At 34.8% G+C, this 24,715-nt stretch overlaps 1 protein-coding gene across 2 annotated transcripts in view; it reads right to left on the bottom strand.

The window, feature by feature from the left end:
- LOC128675130 (uncharacterized) overlaps positions 1 to 24,715 on the bottom strand; it is a 137,062-nt gene that overhangs the window by 24,404 nt on the left and 87,943 nt on the right. For both annotated transcript variants that reach the window (XM_053754291.2, XM_053754293.2), the window contains 2 exons: positions 1,214 to 1,422; positions 423 to 595 (listed from right to left, as the gene is read on the bottom strand). In XM_053754291.2, coding sequence (XP_053610266.1) covers positions 423 to 595; positions 1,214 to 1,422 — 382 coding nt within the window. The remainder of the gene's footprint in view (positions 1 to 422; positions 596 to 1,213; positions 1,423 to 24,715) is intronic.

Genomic DNA, 24,715 nt, shown 5'->3' with positions numbered 1-24,715 from the left:
CGTATAAACAAACACATTTTTTATGTGTGGATATACTTTTGATGTACTTAAAGTAATTCATAGTCATCTAATATATCCCTACTAATATTATAAATGCGAAAATCTGTCAGGTTTTCACGGCTAAATCGGTGGTGGGCCGATTCGACAAAATTTGTGGTAGATATAGACCTGAGGTCAAACAGGCTGCTGCGGTCGGAACTGCAGGCAGTAGCGAGTCATACATATAATTGTATCATTCATTTAATAATAAGATATATGTATGGATGGACCATGGTAACTGAATGCAAGTGGTGGTGACAAGTGACAATGTGAAATTTGTTTTCATCTATACAGATTGAAATACCGTAACAGTTATTCCAGCTCTTGGGTTTATAGATATATTTCTTTTATCTATGGTTTTAGACTATGGACCTAAGTCTTACCTGAGCAGTTTAACATCCCACAATGCCAAAACTTCAGGGGGTCGTGACGCACACAACGCTAGCCGAGGCCCACATGCATGTAGACGCACGGGACCTGCCCGTACGTTCACTGACGACGGCGACGAGATGATGACCGCAGCGAACTCTTTGCTGCTGCCGAGGTTGTGTTGGACCTGGAGGAAAACGGGGACAGATATATCCTTTGTCTCTCTTTCATCTGCTCCTCGTTCTGGGTATAATGCGCCGTCGAGGAGGATGTGTGCTGTATGACAACTAAGGATGCCGAAGATCGTGTGAAGCGGAGAAGAAAAGGATAAAATTGGGCGAACGCTCTGATCTGATGAGATAGAGATGCCCACGGACGGCTTAAAAAATGTATATACTTTGAATACGTCATTTGAGCTGTCAAGGCTCCAATTTATTATTATCTTCTTTTATATATTTTATGGTGGTAGAGTGATTCCTGCCTGTGATGTTTGCCTGTGAACCGAAATGTCCCAATCTTATTCGTGCCAGATGAGTTTGTATATTAATGCGACTCAATTGACTTGTGTAAGATAGATCACCACGGAAGAACAATATCGAGAGGAAAGCTCTCTTATTGATAATTATCAGCTAGTGTGTTCAATGGACAAGGCAATTGCAATCTATCCCATTAAAATTACCAAGAAAATCGTAGAGTTTTTCATTAAACGTGATGTCCACCCTCAACCATAAGGAATACGACATGAGAAGAACCATAAAACTAAAGCGTGAGAGAGTGATGACCATTATATGAAGAATCTTCTTACCTTAACCTTCCATTGTATGAGTATCTCCCTGGTGTCAAAGGCGAGCACTGGCACCACGTCCTCGCACAGAATGGCCAAGGTGTTAGACTCCTTGTCGAGCGTGAATCCGGACTCGAATCCTAGGAACTGTTGGAGCGAGAGCGACGCCTTCGTCTGCCCGTTCTTCTGTCTCTCTTTCAGGTCTTTGTATAGTTGGATGTGCACGCAATCTGGGAAAACAGTAATAGTTTTATGTTAGTGTGTGTTAAGTAGTTATATCTTTTAAAGTTGTCTTCAGGTTTGAAGTAAAACAGTTTTTTGGTAGTTACATATTTGTTTGTATGTGTATTTTACTTCTGAAGTTAATTTTAGTTTTTTTTTGTTATTATTTTATGAACACGCCTGTAATGAATGATGCATCCTCTTACTGGTAGAAATTTCTTTTGAAATAAGTAGCGCTCATGTACTAATTTTTGTAATATTACACGATAGTGTAGTCTAAAAGTGTTTGTGTATAATATTATAAATGCGAAACTTTGTGAGGAAGTTCAAAAAGTTAAAAAATAAATAAATTAAGATTTTCCTACTTTTGCCTGTGTGTGTGTGTGAATGGCAAGAAATTTATATTCCTTACTTAAAACTGGTGTGAAGTCTCAATGTGACGGGGAATCGGTTTGTCGTTTTTCTGTCGCTAAAATAGAAATTTTTTGATCGGAATCGCTCGGGGTTTATACAATGTACTTAAGAATAAGGTTTCAGAGAAAACAGGTAACATTTCTGAACACCCGACACCGCGCTAATGAGCTGCTTCGGCACAAAATGGCCGCTCTCAACGAAATTGTTTTTCGGCTTCGCTTTGTTGAGACGCCATTTTATTTACAAAAATGTCTGTATAGGGAAACACTTGATCCGAGAAATAATAAGGTAAGTAGATACTTATTGATACCTTTATTTTTATTTTGTTTATCTGTGTACTGCGGCTTCGCTCCCGTAACGGCTTCTACACACTATCGTCAAACACAGAGAGATGCCGACGCGAATGAATGTTCATTGAGTAGTTTGCATGAGAGCGTTGTGTTACCACAAGGGAAAAATAGCAATGTACGTGCAAACTGTCAAGTTCGGCAAACTGTTTGCCGATAGTCATTTATGGTCCACGAATTGTCCGTATAATCGGATCCGTTTTCCGATATCTGATAAAAATCCGGACCGAAGAAGCGGGATTATACATACAGAGTTTTTATTACCGTTTGTATTTATATTTCAATTTGTTTTGTATAAAAATACCTCGTATTGTTTGTATATGAAGATTCATATTGCCACCAAATATTTGCGAAATTGCTTACTTAATTAAAATTATATTCATTAAACAAATGTAAATATAATGTAAATATTGTAAACATAAATTTATATTTTAAAAATGGTAAGCCTTTCTAGCATGATCGTATCAACAAGGTTTGAATTAGTTTCTTTCGGCATTTCTTCTCAGCAGCGGTCGTTCCGAAATGCTAGTAGTTTGTAGCTTTAGTATATAATTTAATTTAGAATATGTCGTGAGAAAATGCTTGTGAAGCCCTAATTTCTGAATAAATGATTTGATTTTGATTTAAATAGGCTTCAATTCATTTTTACTAAGTGATGTAAGCACATAAAATACGTAAAACGTAATATATTAAAGCATTGTTCTGAAGCATTCAATGCCAGCAGACTACTTAAAGGAACGTACTATTAAAAGTCTCAAGTTATACACTAAGCGAGACGGCGAGCAAAATTAAGTGGAATAACATAAAGGGGAAGCACTAAACGACATTTCATAATTACAGGGAACGAATCTTCTTAGACTCAAGTAGAATACATTTACTAATTACCACTACTTTACAGCGAAGCAAAATGGACTTTAAAATATTGCGCATAAAATCCAATTTTACTTTGTCGTAGACCGTGTGAATGACATTCCGTATTTCACCTATTATCTCATGAGCTTTGGTGGAAATTCACACAATTGAATCTCAACTTTACTGTCGATAACTTTAGTTTCAAAATCCTTTGTCAGCATTAACAAAGGGCACATGACAGATTCCACTACATCAAAATCGAGTGTTCCATTTTCAAATTAATTCGGAACCGTTTTCTAATTGGCGCGACGTGACTCGGCTGTGTTCGGATCTAATCAGTTGTTTGAATTTGGAATCTAATTTGTTTAGAACCTTTGTGATTGTACCCGGCTTTGTGTGCCGATGGTTAAATTGAATTTACATTTTTTCGGCAACCAATGATGTACACATACAGTTCCATCGGTAATTTAACCTAATTTGTTGAAATTCAAGGTGTAACCTATAACTTAAACCCATGTGTGTATATTACAAAAATAGTCTCTTTTAAATTACTCACGACTTATGATAAGTTTTTACTATATAAAAGTGTACCTATGCTTTCAATCGTATGTCAAAATAATTTTAAAACAACATATAAAAGACCACATAACTTTAGTATAGGAACTAAACGATCAATTAAATAAACTCCCAAAACGTGTTAGGATATATAATATGGATTTAAAAATCCAAGGTCATCGTCATCATACGAACTGGATAATGGACGGTAAGTACCTATTTGTTTAGAGATTCGTGATCGTGACCAAACAATGATTTGATATCGTGACGAAATGGGTCATTGCCGATTGTCTCGTCACTATTTGATTTGCTATTTATTTTATCGATAGCGAGATTTTATTTCGTGTTGGTTATGTCGAAGTATACATATAATGAATATAAAAAAAAAGTTCATGTTTTTATCGTTAATTGCGTTTTATTCGACCCCCAGTCAGGTCAAAAGGGAAAATAGCTGCCACTCCGTATGTTTAGTAAGAAATAATCTTTTGTATTTTTATACAATTTTAATTCCAAATTTCAAAGAAACTTTGTTTTAATTGAATCATTTCAAGTTAAGTTACATTTATATTGTAAAGTTCACACATCTTTAGTAATAAAAATAATAATTCAATATTTTAGTATATTTCAACTTTTGAAAATAAAAATACGATCAAGCCTAACAAATCTGAATTTTCTTCTTTCATATCGAGTGTGTTAAAGTGCTATCACACAGCATGTTACGAAATGTTACAGAATATTGTTGTCCCTTTTCTTAACACATTCTTGACAAAAGAGTGTCAAAGACAGCAAGTGTTATATAACATATTGTAACATGATGCGTAACATTTTGCAACATGCTGTGTCAGCACCCTTTCTACAAAGGGCCCAGACTTCAATAGAATCTTTATGATAAGCATAACCTGATGTAGTTAGAATTGGCTCCCAATATAAGAAACTCGGTATAAAAATTACATTTTTGTAAAGAAATTTATGTAATTTTAAAGACGATTGGCAAGCGACATAAGTCTTAATAACAATTTAAATTTAGTTTTAATCAATCCATACTTCCATACTAATTTTATAAATGTGAAAGTCTGTTCTTAACCAGCGTTAATAGTAACGCTGGTTAAGATTCTATTGAAGTCTCCTGAAGGCATCATGACATGACATTAATTTACAGCTTCTCCTTGTCTTCTATATAATTATGTCTACACCTGTGATGTAAACTAATCATTTCTTTGAGTCATCACAAAGGGCCCTGGCAGAGCTGACAAATCCAATGTCCTGATGTCGTCCAGGTGCCAATGTTCTGACAACTAGGGATGCCCGGCGACCGTGCGAAGTGGAGACGGATAAGTAGGATAACGGACTCGTGGCCCTGGCAACCAACGGCTCCGGAAGAAACCGGAAAAACGTTCGTATGAGAGAGATTACAAATATCCAGTTCATAAATGTTATGTAAGTAAATTACTGTATTCGATAGTATATATTCGAGATATAATTTTTATTTGTAGAAATTGTTTCAATTTCCACGCAAAGTATAAACAGCGGTCACTTACACTGTTGTCCCAACTCCACCAAGCTAAGCATTTACCCGCGAAAACTCTCGTTTATCGACACAATAAAAAAGTAATCCCAAATCAATAGAATTTCACCGGAACCTGATGAAATTCGCACAAAGAATCCGCTGGGTTGATATTGTCGTCGCAAATTGGGCTGGGATAAGAAAAATATAAAAATAGGGGTGTCAGCGGGGTTAAATCGAGCAGGGAGCCCATCTGCGAGGTACAAGCGAATAGGCACATTTATGGTACTGATAAAATATTGCGTGAACACCTTTATTTACTGGCTTTCTTTCAGGCAGCATTTTTTTCTTTCGGTTTGTTTGTTTGAATAATATTTTATCCAGTTTCTCGCGCATTGTCCCTGTAAATGATACCGTCACTTGCTTGTTTCATTGTAACTCCTAGTATGTACAGTCAACAGCACATCAACCTACCCAGATTCATTGCAAACTCGCCGCTATAACCGCGCCATAGAGGTTCATGCAGGGTAACTTGATGTGCTGTTGACTGTACATACAGGGATCTAGTGTGTTAAAATATAAATTATCTTTTAATAATACATGAGTTTTCGTATGGATTATAATTACGTATATAACCAATGTTTGTCTATGCCGCTACCGCCTGCTCCTGGCAAAAAGGGCAAACGACGTGTGATTTATTTGTAAAAGCAAAAACAGTGCAAATTTTCAGAAAAATTGATGAAGCGAACTTCGATTGTGTGAGAATCGGGCCTTTGTTCTGAATAGAGAATCCGCTCGAACTTATCAATAAGTCTGGAAACTAAAGTGAAAGCTATAAAGAGAAACACGAAACCCACGGGACTCGTCCCATTCGCTCCCGGCGCGAAGTGCGGATCTCCTCGCGTTCCAAACATACTTCATTGCAAATTGATGTACTGATATTGAAAGGGCGTTATTGGAATGTGGATTTGTCGTTATAAAGAACTGATACGAAATATTTAAAGCCGGTCTTGGTTTATGAAAAACAATTTAAACCATATAGACACAGAACTAGGAAAGGATTTTTAAAAGATTCATTTGTGACTTTTGTATTGGGAGCGCGCTTGAATGTTTAAAAAAAAAGGCTCTTCTTTATGCCACATTGTTATTGTTATGATCAATACATATATATTATAATAAAATTGAAGAAAGGTCAAATTTGTACATTGGATTTTTTTTAATTCTTCATGGAATATACTTAGTTACTGATGACGAAAATGTAGTTTTGGAAATTTTTGTCTGTCTGTCTGTCTGAATGCGCATCACTCGAAATCTATTGGACCGATTTGCTTGAAATTGGTACCTTATATACCGGGCTAACATCTTAGATACATTTCACCCTGGTAAATGGTCAGGTTCCTGTAGGATAATTTAAAAAATTAAATTAAAATTGAAGAAGGGCCAAATTTGTACATTTTTATAACACAAAAATAATTAATCAAAAATACCTCTGAATCTTACAGACATTTCATCCCGGAAAATTTTGACTTGGAAAAAGGAAAAACGAACACATTTCCACATTTTTGAAAAATATCGGTTAGAAATATTTATTTAGTCGTCGAAATACTTGTAATACCAACTCGTCATGTGTGTGTATAACGAGCGAACCAAATAGATTCGTTCGACCCTCTTGCTTGTCGCGAAGGTTTTTCCTAAATTCGGATACACACGATCTGAAAAAAGAACACACGTGACTGTTAAATTTTTTGTTTGAAAATAATTTACGAAAAATAAATACGTACATACTCGTAAATTATTATTAAAATATTATAATTGATACAAGAAAAACAACATGTAGCTACATCGGCGAGTTATTGTTCTTTGTTACAAATTCTTTTCAGACCTCAAATTTTATACTTTATAACTTATTCTATTGGGTTTTTATTAATTTATGTTTACTACATAATGATACAGGCGCTTTCACTGTTTCACAAATACATTTTATATTAGACAAACAGCGAAAATATAATGACATTCCAGTTGTATTGTACAAATCGACGAATTCATTCAGATTTCATAATAATAGATTTATTTGTCATGCTTTAATGAATTAAATTTCAATCATACATCACATACAAGAATATACCACTATTAGAGATGATATACATAGAACCACAGGTGGACAATAAAATATTTTTATTAATAGAATATTATTATCAAATTTCAAATCAATTAAATTTAGTCCTAATGAAAAAACCAAAACCTTCGATTTTAAAATCTTTAACTGAATAAATCGAAATATATCGATTACAAAAAAAAAAAAAAAAATCGATTTCGAATTAAATGAGTATTGGCCCGTGTGTATCGTCAAGATACCTAGTGCAGTGTCAGCGAGAGATTTAGGTAAATTGACATGGGCGCTCGGGTTTTATTGTGTTTTATGAAAACCCGCCATTTTGGGAATACCTTTACAAAATGGCTGCCATAAATCTTTTTTGTTTGAATATTGAAATATGAAGATTTTTATTATACATACTTTTTGAGGCTATAATATAATTAAAATTTCTATATTTTTTAAGAATAATTACAACAATATTTTATCATTATTTTTTCTAAGAATGCAATTAATATTCAAATGAGATCTTTACATTAAAACTACAAACATTAAAGTAAAAATAGATGATTTCTTAGATAAGTACTTACTTATATTTACTAAAACCATAGATCTCAAAGCGAAGAAATTCGGCTGCACTCACCTTATAAACCGTCCAAGTTTGGCGCGTCACGAACTCCGCTGTATCTCATGCATACTAATTCTCTTTTAATTTAATAGGAGTATAATCCTTTAGATGTTTTACTTAGCACACGTACGCAAGTTACCGCATATTATTTTCATACTTATAACAAAGTGTCGCGTGTCGTTCCCGCCCTAGCTAAAGACTCCTTAGTCCTCCCGTGGATGTCGTCCGGGGCGACCTCGGTGGCGCATTGGTAAAGTGCTTGTCTCTGAACCGAGAGGTCCCGGGTTCGATCCTCGGTCGGGTCATGATGGAAAATGATCTTTTTCTGATTGGCCTGGGTCTTGGATGCTTATCTATATATGTATTTGTTATAAAATATAGTATCGTTGAGTTAGTATCCCATAACACAAGTCTCGAACTTACTTTGGGGCTAGCTCAGTCTGTGTGATTTGTCCTTACATATTTATTAACGTTGGTAAGCGGTTACCTTCACCAATACACATTTCCAATTACGACACATGGCCTACAAGTAATTGCTGTCAGAGCCACGTTTCTTTTGACATATTTATCACATTCCACCTTATCAATCAACTATAACGACGTACAACGGTTATCGGTTCACGCTTGATGCCTTCTGTAACGAGGCACAACATGTCATTTCACAACCTCCACTTGTGGGTACTTATGGGGTTCTGAGGCAAACACGACTGTTGGCGCAGAGGCCTGAATATAGGTTGTGACTGGACTGTATTTATAATGCGCTGAGTTTGTAGATTTGAATTTATTCTTTGGACAATGGTGCGTACAAAATTTAAGTTAGTTTAGGGGACCGGTCAATGTATGATAATCCATAATCATTATCACTACATAGTATAAAACAAAAGCTCTCTCAGCTGTCTGTCATAGGGAGGGACATCTAGGTCCTTTTACGCAACAGATTCTACGATACGTTTTTTTTTTAAACTTTAAACTACCTATGGAAAATTTCAAGAAGACTGGTTAAGTAGATTGAGCGTGAAGAGGTAACAAGCAAACAAACATACTTTCGCATTTATAATTTTAGTTAGGATATAGAATATCCTCCCCATTCGATTTCTTAGCCTTGACACTTTTCTCGACTCGGTTTATTGAGTCATACATATTTATGACATTATTACGTACGTTTTGTACATTTAACTTTTTATTTATATATATATATTTTGTGTGAAAATTTTCAATAATTTTATTGGAAATACATATTTTATTTTATTTATTTATTCATTCAAATTTTGACATTTTTAATAATGATGTAAATTCGTCCTCCTAATTTTTAATATATATATATATATATATATAAGACCTATATTTGTTAAATGTCGTCCTTGGAGAAAAGGCTGCGGTGAAGTTTGTTGCGCCGCTTCTTCTTCACTTGCGCTTTGGAAGCCGGCAGTAGACTTAGTTTAAGTAATTTTTTTGACGTCAATAAGTGATGTATATCATCCTAAATTGAATAAAGAATTTTGAATTTGAATTTGATACATTAGCTTGAACGCCTTTCTAACACCGTGTGGTGTATCGTTCAATATAAAGGATACGTTAGATACGAGTGCGTATACAGTAAAGATTCACCAAGAATCCAATACAAGTCTTTATCATCTGAGCGTTTTATTGGTTTCTTACGCAGCCGCTGAGCGTCAGAGCCAGGGGTCCACAAGAATCCAATACAAGTAAGTAGTTGTTCGCCGCGAACTTAGAAGTCGCGCACACGATAAATTTTTGACGAGTTTTTACAAAATTGTAAATATATCAAGAATGATTAAACCGATTTTGTTGTTCAAAATTAAAAATTCTATTGACAGATCCTCCTACATACCTACCTTTTCAATTTCATCAAAATCAGACTAACGGTCCGAAAGTTATCGCGTTACAAAGAAACAAACAAGCATACATAAATACAAAAAATGTATTTTTGCTTCAAGTTCATTAGTAGACCTGGCTTGCTGCGCTCGCTCGGTAAACAATGGGTATGGGTAATTACTTAACCGATCTTTAATAAAGCCGTCTCATTCTGTCTAATACCGACTCACCCTTGTCCCAAATCGCCCCAAAGGGATAATTACAGACCCAAAAGGTTTCTGCAGAAAAAAATCTTTCGGCGATTACTTAATAAGCTTTAGTTTTTCCGAGGAAAATCGCAATTACGCCCGTACGGGCAATTTCAGCTGAAAAGGGATAAAACTTCTTATTGAAGTTATGAAAAGGAAATTTGAACTAATTTCTGTATCGATTTTATTAACCCCCGACGCAAAAAAAATGTTGTAAGATTGACCGCTAAGTGTGTCTGTCTGTGTACGTGGCAGCGTAGCTCATCAACGGGTGAACCGATTTGGATGCGGTTTTTTTTTATTTGATAGATTATTTCTATGCGGTGTTTTTTAGATATGTTTGATCAAAATTGGTTCAGCCGTTCAAAAGTTGTAGGGAAATGAATATTGAAAGTCGGGTTTTTTTTTAATTTGTCTAACAAATAAACTTGTTGAGTTTTATGTTTGGAAGTAGGCAAACCAAAGAAGTGCTGGCCTGACGTATACTTCTTAGAAACAGTATAGACTTCTTAGACCCGACGCTTTACAGCTAAGAAAGTAACTGTGAAAACGCTCAGGTGAGAGAGAAAGAGAGAGAGTATACATTCGATTTAGCAATTGATTAAATCAATTTATCTTGTCTTGACTTATCAACAGGGACCAACACTGTTCAAATGAGTTTCTTTCGGCATTTCTTCTCAGCAGTGGTCGTTCCGAAATGCCAGTAGCGTGTAGCTTGTGAGAAATAACTAGAAATATTGACGAGAAAAAGTGCCTGTGAAGGTCTAATTTCCGAATAAATGATTTGAATTTGAATTCAACAAAATAATGTTCAACAAAAACAAAAATATTTTTTTCTTCGTATAAAAACAACGATTTCACGGAAACAATTCAAATCGCTTATCCTTATATACTGAGAAGATTGATCTGGTAATCCACTTTATATGTAAACCAGACGGATAGACAGATAAAGGAAAAATAAACTTCAAAGGCACTCCCGTTTTCTTTTATACTTGTGCGGAACTCTTAAAAGAAGGATTAAGTTCTAGTACTAACACATATCAAACGTAGACATTAGCAGTAATCGTAAGTCATGGCGGGAATTGGAAAAACCCCTAAAACTCCAACTCCCAAGTGCTCATAGCATAAACAACATCAATAAATCCGAAACTTTGTATATTAAGGGCATAATTCCATAGATATGCTACGCTACGTACGCAATAATGTGATAGTTGTGAACTAAGTGAGCGACTACAGGGCAAACGATCTCAAGGCAAATCTCCGAACCGTTGGTAAGCCACAAAAAAATTATAACCCATTATTCTATAGTGTACATCAGGAATGCAAGCAACAGATAGTAGTAGACGGACATTATGAAAGCAGCAACTTTAGACCACGGACGGGCAGCACACAAGATTCCATTGGCAGGCCAAGAGTGACTAAGAAGTATACGAGTAAACAGAAAAAGACAGTTGTGGTGCCCAGAAGTTGACTGAAATACATTTCAGTCAACTTCTGGGCACCACAGAGATTTTCAGATTAAAAAAAACAGGATTAGATACACCTAATCCTGTTTTTTTTTATATTTTTCTTTTTGAGTGTATTATGTAGAGAACACTGGTGTCAATAATTTATTTCAAATTACTGAAAGCCTCTGAGAAACTTACTACCACTACCGTCTAGCGAGACGGGGCTTACCATCACCTCTTAACGCGTTCCACTTTACTACCTAAACTGAACTGAATCGCAAATTCGTACCATCGACTTCATTTTTAGTATGAATGCTATTCATTTTAGGTGTCTAATTTGCATTGGAACCGTTCTGTAAAAGTTGAAGGTGGCCTACCTTGATTAAATCAATTTATCTTGTCTTGACAATGAATATATCTGAATATGTCTGCATGGCAATGAATATATCTGCTCACTAGTTGTTGAGTAGTGTGTTTCTCTTCAGTTGAAGTGGACACCAGTAACCAGTAGTCGATGAATCGGATAGTGTCATAAAAAAATGTCTAACATATGGTACAAAATATAAAACAAAAGAGTTTTTTTATATAGATTTTAGCAGCGAATATCTGACTCTGTATTTGCATACCGATTAAACATTGCAGCACTTTTATAATTCTAATACATTGAATCATACCTAGGTATGTATAGATACGAGTATTCTTATGTATAAGTAATTCAAAGGTTTTGTAAATATATATTTATCTTTAAAGCGATATCGTACGCAGCTGTGGATCGTTGTTTTAACTCAGAAACTTAAGACTTGTCTGGATGTTTTGGCAACGAAATCTCAATCGAGAGGGAATCAGTTTTTATCTGATGCTAAGTTGCGCTTGAGCAGCATTTAATAGCTTGTTATGCGATCGTTAAGTTCTGTTAAGATACGAAAACATACATATTATGGTTATAGATAAAACTGTGACAGGAAATATCATTTATCGAAATAGAGGCATGTCGCGAACTTGTAATAACTAATATCAGACTAGCGATTAAAATGTTGTTTGGATTGTTGACAAAATATTTTAAAAAATATCTTATTCCATGATTTTTTAAATCGGATTACTTTTAAGTTACGGTTTTTTATGATTATTTTTGAGTTGTGCATTTTTAACTTTACCTCTTCGTGCAATGCTTAGCAAACTCAAGTTACAAATATGTAAGGGACCTAAACTTCACAGACAATAAGATTTACAGGCTAACTTTGTGTATTCAAAATATTTTACGGCGACACCGCAGACTTGTGTTCGCAGTCACATCGACATAAAACAACCAAGGTGCAGAAGTGCAACCGCACGTCGGATAATAAGATAAATCAGTAATTTCAATTACTCCTTCTCTGTCGTTTCACTCTTGGCAGAGCGGTCGTAGTCTTCCGCCATCTCACTCTATTTGCACACTGTCTGTCGCATTCTGACACTCGGTAATTATAATTTCAATTACACAACTTACAAATTCTAGATAACGTAATAAAGCATTAACGTAATAAATAAAAAAAAAAAGGTTTGGCTACGGTGAACTTATTCCATGTAGGTAACCGTTTAACAAAAAAGAAGGAAATACAGTACCACGTTTTGGACCCTACGGTGTAGACAGAGTCAAGAGTTCCGAAAATCGTTTAGCTACGTTTAACTGCATGGTGGGATTATTGGCGGAAATGGCGGGACAGTCACAGACAAGAAATGAAAATAAAAAAAGTTGTAGAACGAGATTATATGTGACAGGATGTCACTATAATTATAATGCCATTTCCACCAAGAAGCCACCTAGACCATCGAGTATGGAAAAATCTCAAGTTTATAAGCTCTTTTCCTTGTTTGACTTTTACAATCTGAAAGAAGAGCTGCTGCTGGAACATTCTATATTTTTCTATAAACTAGCATGAAAGAAAAATAAATAAATAAATATATCAGGACAAATTACACAGATTGAGCTAACCCCAAAAGACTTGTGTTATGGGATACTAACTCAAAGATACTATATTCTATAATATATACATATATAGATAAACATCCAAGACCCGGGCCAATCAGAAAAAGATCATTTTCCATCATGACCCGACCGGGGATCGAACCCGGGACCTCTCGGAACAGAGGCAAGCACTGTACCACTGCGCCACCGAGGTCGTCATAATAAATATCTACATAGTGTATCTTTCTGTTCGCTCTATATTTTGTGGCCGCGAACCCGCGGGCTAACCTCGTTGTGTATTGTGATATATTTCAACATTATCATTATTTGTTCACGCGTTTATTATTTAAGCGGTTTGTTCTTTTTGCCACTAAAAGTTGTATGATGACGTTAACCGAGAAAATGCTCCATAAATTTTATAGAATACATAATTCATATCTGACAGTTAAAATGACTTTACTGAATTAATTCATGGAATTAGTAGGTATTCCGGAAGTGTTTACTATATCCATGGTGATATATTTAACAAGACATGCTTCAGATAGGGATATAGTACAGTCAATTAAGCAGAACTGGCATTTTCAGGAAATCTTCAAAAATATTGTAAGCGAGGACATTTTTGAAAAAAAAAAATGATCAAATTAACCCAAATTTTTTCAAAAAAAAAAAAATATTTAAACAATATATTTTATAATTATAATATTTTACACTTGGGGCGAAAATTCTTCATGTAACCGGAATTCAACCGCACATACGCTAGGGATATAGTACAGTCAATTAAGCAGAACTGGCATTTTCAGGAAATCTTCAGAAATATAGTACGCGAGGACATTTTTGAAAAAAAAAAATGAACAAATTAACCCAAATATTAAAAAAAAAAAGAATTCTTAACTAACATTATAATATTTAAACAATATATTTTATAATTATAATAGTTTACACTTGGGGCGAAAATTCTTCATGTAACCGGAATTCAACCGCACATACGTTAGGGCGTGCGCACACAAGCGTAATATCGCCAGTGAATTATCGCCGTGGCGCCTAGCTGCGGGGTGCGGTGGGCCGCATGCGCCACCTATCTGATAGATTAATTACAGACCCACTTTTATTCACCAGATAAGATATGGTCTCAGCGCTTTTTAGGGTTCCGTTGTCTGTTTGTCCGTCCGTCCGTATGTCACAGCCACTTTTTTCCGATACAAAAAAAAAATTTATCAAACCCACACGTGTGGGATATCTATGGATAAGTTTTCAAAAAGGATATTAAGATTTTAAACTGAATAGTTTGCGCGAGACACTTCCAAAGTAGTAAAATGTGTCCCGTCCCCCCCGTCCCCCCTGTAACTTCTAATTAAGAGAATGAATAAAAAAAACTCAAAAAAATATATGACATACATTACTATGTAAACTTCCACTGAAAATTGGTGTGAACGAGATCTTGCAAGTAGTTATTTTTATACATCACAAGTGGTAAACCGCAATATTTATATATTCATAAACTTTTAAAACTTTAATATATACATATCAATGTGAAACACAATTAACTTACATAAAAATATATGAGAAACGAGACGAGCAGTTCCCTCTTGTTCTCCCGACGCGAATGCGTGAACATTGCGTAATTTGTATGGTACATTTTATTTACATTTATATGACAATTTCATCAATCGTTAGGTACATGGTATAATGATAACCCAATCAGGGTTGTTCATTCATAAATCCTATTTATCAGGGATGAACATGAGAAAAATGTAACCTGTTCCCTATATGCCGTAACCTCACCGATTCTAATAAAGTTATTATGTGTAATGGGATTATTAAGGGTTCTGGATCTGGACATTCCGACGTGGCCGATCTAATTGATGTTTCAATGGCTGTTAACTTTTTAATTGACATGTGAGTTTGTATTGGTGCAGGGCTGTCAAAAATTTTAAATGCCAGAATTTAGAAAAAGTCTCCATCAAATGTTGAACATCTTCTAAACATACAATACTTTCGAAAATAAGCAAAATATTGCTCATACATACCTAAGTATATAATAACTAGCATTTGCCCGCGGCTTCGCCTGCGTAATATTCCCACAGAGGCAGTTATTTCTTCGGGATGAAAGGTACTCTATGTCCTTCTCCATACCTCAAACTGCATGTATGCAAAATTTCAAGAAGATTGGTTGAGTAGATTGAGCATGAAGAGGTAACAAACAAATAAACTTCCTCTCAAATTTATAACATAATATTTTATTAGCTTCAAATAGAAATTGAATTTAAAAGAATAAACTTTTCTCTTTTCAAAATTTATAATACGAATATATTTTAGTTTTTTTTTTCACAAATAGAAAATCAAAATAATTCTAAAGTTGGGACAAGAGACAACCTTATTCAAATCGACATAAGTATTATAAAGTGAGAATTCACACGAACGCTCAGATGTTGATTGCTTCTCAATGTAAGTGCTTATTAATTAGTCATTTTAATTTTAAAAAGTTAATCAAATATTCGTTGTCACAATCACAAGTTGTTATTAACCTCAAAATATCGAACTATAACATTTTAAAGTAGTGTTATGACTAAAGAGGTCATAATGCGTGGCGTTACGCCACGCATTATGACCTCTTTAGTCATATCGCGCGCGCGCTGGCATGATTTTTATTTCTTTCATTCTAAATTCAAAATTTTAAATTATTGTTCCACTTGATATTTTGAAATCACATTTTGACTCATTCATTACCATAACGATATCGGAACGTACCACAGTACGGTGTAAATATATATATATATATATATATATATATATAATAAAATATCTTTAATTATTTATAGACCCTTGAAGGGTAAGTGTTTTAATATGTTTCGGTTATTTATTTTTTTATTGTTCACAGGTCTGTATTTTACTTATTAATTATATTATTATACAACTGTCTGCCTTTGCCTATTTCAACTCCAACCCTACCTGAGATTACCCTACCACCTAACAATGGCGCCCAACGTGGGTAACGCCACGCATTATGACCTCTTTAGTCATATCGCGTGGCGTTACAAGTGTACGTCAGTAGTAACATATTTACATGTCTGTACATTTTCTTGTGTTTTGGTGTATTTGTCATCGCCAATGCTCAAAACTGTAAATTACCTGAAACAAAAACAATAATGTGTTAAACAAAATGATGTAAAAATAAAATGTTACATAATACTTATAGATCATTGATGAAGGTGAGGTGCAATAAAGTAGAGGACATTTTTTTATTTTGATAACTATTCGAAGGCACTTATATTATTAGAAACGCCAGGTATTCGTAAGTTTTATATTTACACTGTTAAGTTCTGTATATACATAAATGCAATTACCCAAAATATTTTTTTATGAGTCTCATTTAATCGCTAATATTTAAAGTGAATATTTATATCACTAGATGGCGATGTTTAGATTTAGAACGCGCTTATGTGTGTCTCTCGATATTTGAATTCTATAAAGTTTTTATGGCTTAACTTTTTAATCACTACACGGTTGTATTTTTGACAATCAGCCCATTGTTCAAGTCTCCCCCTAGAAGGATCATCTTCCCTGTCCCCATAATGGGCATAACAAATCGGGCAATGCGCCAGCGCCTTACTGCATAATGCAGGACCTTGGCCTGGGTATTAGCATACAATGCTGAGAAGGTCAGGGGCTCGCAGTAGCAAAATAATAAAAGAACAGAAGGCCTACCACGAAACATACAAACACGTTTAACGTCTACCTTCATGCTGTCTTTATTTCCCATGTCATGTATGCATCGTGTAAAAAAAGAGAGAAAATATGGACGCAATAACTGTTACGTGTTTTATATTTCATGGTAGCCCCATGTAGAAATTGACATTATTAGTTATACTGTCAGTAAGTACCTTAAATTAAATTAATTAAGTATTAAATAATTAAATATGTCAGCACAAATCACACAGATTGAGCTAGGCCCCAAACTATGTTCGAGACTTGTGTTATGGGATATATAGATAAACATCCAAGACCCGGGCCAATTAGAAAAATATCATTTTCCATCATGACCCGACCGGGGATCGAACCCGGGACCTCTCGGTTCAGTGGTAAGAACCTAACCCACTGCGCCACCGAGGTTGTTGTGGTCACCTATGTTGTGAAAGAAAATGCCAATTCAGTATCACTGTACTGTTGGAAAATTATGTAATTTTTTCGCTGTAATTAGTTTAGTAAAATTTATTTGCTCGATCGAATAAATAATTATTTATTATAATAATATTTTCGAAATTCTCCTAATGAGACTATGAATATGCTAAATTAGTAACGCGCAATCGCGTATTTCCACGTCAGAAAAACGCGATCTTTCCCCTTTAAACTGAAAAAAAAAAATGTTTGAACTAAAAATTGAATAATTTTCCTTGTTTGCTAATCACATGAGAAATCCCGAGATCTGAAACCAAGATTTGACAAGTTTTCACGCTAAAACTATACTTTTTACTACACAGGAGAGACACCCTGCTAGAAGAAATTGCAGGCAACATCAGCATCCCCAAGAAGGGTGGACGTCAGTCAGGCGGTCGATTGTAAAATAGCAACTGAATCTTCAAAATTGTATTATAATTTTTTACACTGACGCAGGGCTTCGTTGCGTCATCACAGCGCCGAACAGAGATAGAGAGAATATGCAGCGGAGCTTCTGTTTCTTTTTTAATTTGGAAGCTAATGTGTGGTGTCGACAGTCAATGACGACACTCCGACATTCTGTTTAGGATACGTTTCTATATTTGTGTATCTGAGATGTTATCTCGGCCACTGTCCAAAGAAGTTTATAGGTTTGTTTGTTACGGTCAGATGGGAAAATGAAGTTGTTTTCACTTCAGTTCAGATGTTTACGAGGAATCTTTCAAATAATAAAATTATCACTCTATACATGTCATAAAATATATTTCATACTAACTTAATTATACAATTGTACTCAAAAATATTACTAATTATAATTAATCACATTATATAATAATACTTATAAATTAATAATAATTATAATTAAATTATGTATACACTTAAACCTTCCTCAGCACTCACATTATTTATCAGTGAAAACCGTAAATATATTGCTTCGGTACTTTTTGTGTTTATCGCGTTCATACAGACAGACAGACGCACCAGGGAGACTTATTTTTACAATATGTAAGGATATTTCCAAAACAATATAGGTAATTTAAGAAATTATAAACTGAATAAGAATTTGATAAAATATTCTGTTTGTCTGTACTATCTGTTGTAGAAATTTAATTTACTCTATTTTGTGGTATGATGTATTAGAGCGAGAGTAGAAAGCAAGTCAAAATAGACCAAAACGTTTCTTATAGTTAGAATACATTTGCATATTATGATAATGTAATTAAGCAGTATACATTACTTTTTCCCGTTTTTCCGAGTAAGGTTCGACTCCGGTCATTAGGAGAATCGATGAGTCATCGTTACAGCCGATCGGGAAGCTTTCGTAAGTTCAAAAATAACACTTCTTTCAATCGTATTCCTCAAAGCAGAGCGGAGTGAATTGTGTAAGCTAGCTAAAATGTAATGAACCTCGTTGAGTTAATGAATTCGTTGACTGATATTAATTTATTGTTTAGAGAATGCCATATGGCGTTAAGTTCACGATTTGTACCTACCATACTTTTTGTAATTTTGGTGCAATAAAGTTCTTAGTAAATAAATCATATTTTTCAATCATATGAGACAAGAAAACATGACACTCCCATTTTTGAGAAGTCGTCTAAAAAAGAAATTATTGATTTTTTTTTTGCTACAATATATTTTGCACTTTCCCGAGTTTTCTTACGTTGCAAAATTGTGCCGAGTGAGCCGTAGGACCTCCATTTTTCGACAAACGAGATTAGGTTGAGTGACGTAACGTGCGTGGTGCGTTATAAGGGTGGGTGTTGTTTTCTTTACGGAATAGGTGCGTTTATTTGGTAACGGTTAGCCGATCGATATCGAAGTTTGTTTGCAGCTGATAAGTTCGTAAGTGGCAGTTTTGTTTTATTTATTACATACAGGCTATATTTTTACACTGCACACATTGTGTGAGCAGCTATAGGAATGATAAAACTAAGTTGGTATCCAAAGAAACCGATGTACAAAAACTGACAAAACTCCCATACGAATTAGCTGATCAGCTGATCGGACTTAATATGGTAATATTACTTTTTAATTCTTTTACTTGTTGTATGCCATGTACTGAGTAATAATGAAAATTCTATGAAATTCACTCTGAATTTCTTCATAATTATCTCAATTATGTGGGCACTGACCATAGATAAAAGAAAATGGCACTCACGGAAAGAATTAGGTTCAAATTAGTTATTAAGTATTAAAATAGTTTTGATTCTGTATACTAATGTTTAATGTATTTTTGTTTTGTCTGAAATATACGCATTATCTATCATATGTGGCCTTTACGCCATTATATTGCCGTTGTTTTGTATTCGAACAACGGCAATAAAGACTTAAGTGCCAGCTGCCATAAGGTCCCTTTTGGATTTGGACGATCACAATGGTGGTTGCGATTTCTAGTTTGTAGCTTTGATAAATATTATACATATACATACATATTTGGGAAAAAAGTTCTTGTGAAAATTTTGAATAAATGCTTTTACAGTCTCTATGTGCGCGTATTTTTGTGTATTTCAGAAATTATGTATATCACACTTTGCTATGAATCGATGACTTGTAAAGAAGAAGAAAACACCGAAATCGTTGTCCAAATCCAACGGGTAGCTGCAGAGATTAGCGGACCCTGGGCTCCAACGCTCTGTGGCTTAAGTTGCAACTGTGAAAACCCTCAGATGGGAGAAAAACAGTTGCAGAGATCAGCGCGTTCCAACAAACTTTTCATATTTACAATTATATTACAAACTTATTCGTCAACAAGATATATGCAGTTGGCGTTACAGATATCGTGAACAAAGCCGTAAGCCCAAAACTAGTTAACTAAACTCGGGGATGAAGCCGCAAATTCATATAATCTGCAAGACGGAGTTTCGAATCCAAGCAGCCATTTTGCGGCGTCACCAGGCCGCCATTTTGGGATGCTGTCGATGACAATTTCATAGATTCGGTCAACGAAATAGATTGCTTATGGTGGCTATACACTATCGCCAAACTCTCAAGATGTCGTTTTGCAATTTTTTTTATACTTTAGTCCAAAGGGTGACTAAGGTAGAACGGTAAAAAGTAGGAAAAGCTGAACGTGATGAAGGGGGTTTAGTCTCTAAATAGTCTAGTTGCAATAAAATATCAAAACGATCAAATTTCGTGATATCGACGTCGCAAAATATCTATATGAAAAACAGTTGTAAATAGCCAAGTGATGGAAATAATGAAATGATCCTCTAAACTTTGGAATAGATCTTAAAATTAAATATTTACTCACCACGAAATATTTTGAACACGTCACGAAATATGGTCCTTTAAAGTCATGTATTTTCGTCCTGAATAATTGTGTAAAAGTGTAAATCCTGGAAAAAACCTTGTGCTATAAAAGATATAAAAAGATTTATCAATCAATTGGTTTTCCCGAACACAAATACCGAAAAAGCAGCAGCTTCAAAAATTAGGATAGATTCCATGGTCATTGATTGTCAAGAAGTGGCAATTAATTACAACTTTGCTAGAAATCTACAAATAATGACAGAGAATACGGCTATGTAAAATCATTTTATTCAGTCGATTGCAATTCTGATCTGACACAGCGTAAGGTCCATACGGTAGCAGCGGATCAGGACCTTAAACTGTCATTTTGTCGTTTCATCTGCGTCAGCATGACACGATTCAGATGTCGCAATTTGTTCTGAAGGATTTTATTGAGAGATTAATGAAGTGGATGAGGTTATCAATATTTTAATGTGATGCCTTGTTAAGACAACTATAGTTGTCAAGTTCATTACGATCATTTAGGTCCAAGGCTAGGATGAAAATTCTATTGATGAAACAAATACTAAATAAATTATAAATAAATATATTATGACAAATCACACAGATTGAGATAGGCCCAAAGTAAGTTCGAGACTTGTGCTATGGGATACTAAGTCAACGATACTATATATTTTATAACAAATACATATATAGATAAACATCCAAGATCCGGGCCAATCAGAAAAAGATCATTTTCCATCATGACCCGACCGGGGATCGAACCCGGGACCTCTCGGTTCAGTGGCAAGAACCTTACCACTGCGCCACCGAGGTCGTCAAAAGAAAAATACTGACGTAAAGTTGTGTTGGCGAAACGTCCATGGGACAAAAGTTATTTGAATGAAAATATATTTATTTAAAAATTATGCAGGCCTACAGTTCAATGGTAATTTGTTGTTGTATAGTTTTACACATACGCCTATACTTTTATCCGAATGCCACAGGTTAGAATCACAGTATGGACCAACTTATTACGGGTACACTGCTACAAGGTTTCCCATTGCATCGGTCGCAGTGAAAATCCTGTAAATATCCAATACCACAGCGCTGTTTATCTACACAAAATGGCGCCGATTATCTAGTGGAATATCGCTACAAATTGTATTTAAATTCAACACAGATCGCTATTAGCATCGTGTGACCATGAATAAGTAATTTACAAGTGTTTTATGGTTTAAATAGTAATCTAGTATGTTTAACTTGATTCAATAGTCACGTATGTATGGAATGGAAAGTTTTCGGCCATGATTCATCCGTATATTTATGTGCTTTGTAAGATCTCCCGCGTTAAAACTAATTTAATTTATAAACCCATCATATAAATACATCTTTTGACCGTTCATTGAAGACGAGAAAATCAGAATTTGTCACGTTAATAGTAAATAGGCCTTGGTAGTACAACGTTTCAGTCCGGAATCGAATAGGATTAGAAGATAATCGCATTTATTCGCAGATTAATTGGACTTTTATTATAAAAAAATGTTCAAGTAAATTGTCGAGGAGTTGTTGAGGAGACTATCCTTGTGTATCATCTTATCATATTAATTCATTATCATGGAAACACAAGCGACGTGGGAAATTTTAACTCAGTAGGTGAAAATTACTTTAACAATATTAGATTACATACAGACACAGCCGAAAGTAAAGACAATCCTACAAAAACTGAGGAAAATTTACCTGAAAAATTAATTCTACATTTCTTACAAGTTATCGAAATCAAAAACAAATCATTTATTCAGAAATTAGGCCTTCACAGGCACTTTTTCACGTCATATTCTAAATTAAATGATCTTTACCAAAGCTACAAACTACTAGCACATACATATAAATTTATGTATAATTTTTTATCAGTAATTATATATAACAATGTAAGTACACAATAAAGTACATGGTCAAAAGGTATACTGAAACATATTATGATTGTGATCAAGTGCTGATGAAAGGAAAATATATATACCTATATATGTATAATTAACCAAACAAAAAAAAAAACTTTTAATAAAAGATCGAGCTGACCAGTTCCCCCCCGGCAGCACCCGTTCACGAGTTGACGCGTGAGTCAGCCATCGCGAAGCTCAACCATAATAGAGTGCGTGTTGTGCAAATGCAAACTTAAGTCAAATATCAATGCAATTATAATTATATCGGGCAAGCAGCATAATCGACCAACCATATGCATAGTACTGTATCATAGTAGTAATGGAACCGGTCACTTTGGCGTCTGTTTTGCATAGCAAATTGCTGGTTTCGTAAATATTCCATCGGCTGATACATCGATCATGTCAACCATTGTGTAGGGTTGACAAAATTGGCTGTTTCATTATCTGGCATCAATTTTAATGGCCGGACTCGATGGTATGCTGTGCTAACTGAAGCTAAGTTTCGAATAACCTATAGAATTCATTCCTATATTTCCAAATTTAGCCCGAAAATCACTCTTATCTGAAAAAAAAATTTATTTACTCTGCACGTTTTGGTAACAGAATTCATCATCTTACCAAATTTCACTCGATTAGCTGTTTGAAAATTGGCTGTGACTACGGACGGACGGACAGACACACGAGTGATCCTAGAAGGGTTCTGTTTTTTTTTAGTAAAGATTTCGCCGTCTAAATGTTATACGTATAAAATACTAACTGCGCTCCCGTGGGAATTTCGGGATAAAAAGTACCCTATGTGTTATTCCAGGTTATATTCTATCCATGAATCAAATTTCATTAAAATCGGTCCAGTAGATTTTGCTTGAAAGAGTAACAAACATACATACATCTCGACGACCTCGGTGGCGCAGTGGTAAGGTTCTTGCCACTGAACCGAGAGGTCCCGGGTTCGATCCCCGGCCGGGTCATGATGGAAAATGATCTTTTTCTGATTGACCCGGGTCTTGGATGTTTATCTATATATGTATTTATTATAAAATATAGTATCGTTGAGTTAGTATCCCATAACACAAGTCTCGAACTTACTTTGGTGCTGGCTCAATCTGTGTGATTAGTCCTAATATATTTATTTATTTATACATACACTCTAATTATGTGTTATTCCAGGTTATATTAACCCATGTACGAAATTTCATTAAAATCTGTCCAGTAGATTTTGCTTGAAAGACAAACATACTTTTTGAACACACCTCGTACATACATTACACACATCCTTACAAACTTTCGCATTTGTGGAAAGGATTGATTCAGAATTTTGAGTAAATAAAACTACGCGTATCCATCAGTCAACCACTAATGGTCAATCGAATCAAATTATTGCCTTAATTTCGGGGTCCCTTCAAAAACAAGCCTATTTGCTGACTGATAAATGATAATCGTGTAACGCACTATTGTTTTCCAGTTAATTGGCAATTATAGTTCGTTGACCCCTGGGACTCGTGCAAATTGTTTGTCCACGAGATACCTAACTTATTAATAGTTTTTTTATTATTTTTGTTTTTGGTTGATAGACTCTGTAGAATCGGTCACTGCATTCTATATTGTCCCGTGGATGTCTTAAAAGCAACTAAGGGACACATAGCCTACGCGGTTGAAAGGCAACAATAGCATTGCAAAAGAGGATTGACGTGAAGCTACACGTTTTAATTAGAATGTAGAGTATATGAAGTTAGGTCTGGTAAAGTTAGGGCATATATCAAGAATCTTGGTTTTACATGAGATCTGACCACTTTTTCATATATTTTGACTAAAGTGTAGAGTATGTGAAGCAAACTACACTCGTCTTGGCAATATTTTTACATGAAAATGTTTTTGGTGGGATTTCATTTATTTTTGTAAGTTGGTAAAACTTATGCAACCAGGTGTTTCACTGTTGCAAATGAAAATTTTAATTATCTGGCATTATCCTAACCAAAGTTACGATGGTTCAAAAATACGCCGCTCGGCTCGTCTTGGCCGGGGCACTCCCGTGCCTCCAGATATATCCTCACAAATTTTCGCATTTATAAAATTAGTAGTGCAGTGATAACATCACTTTAC

Source organism: Plodia interpunctella, chromosome 14 (assembly GCF_027563975.2).
Source record: "Plodia interpunctella isolate USDA-ARS_2022_Savannah chromosome 14, ilPloInte3.2, whole genome shotgun sequence".
In the NCBI taxonomy this organism is placed as follows: Eukaryota; Metazoa; Arthropoda; class Insecta; order Lepidoptera; family Pyralidae; genus Plodia; species Plodia interpunctella.
Note: the sequence above shows the minus strand (reverse complement) of the source record. Positions and strands in the feature narration are given on the sequence as shown.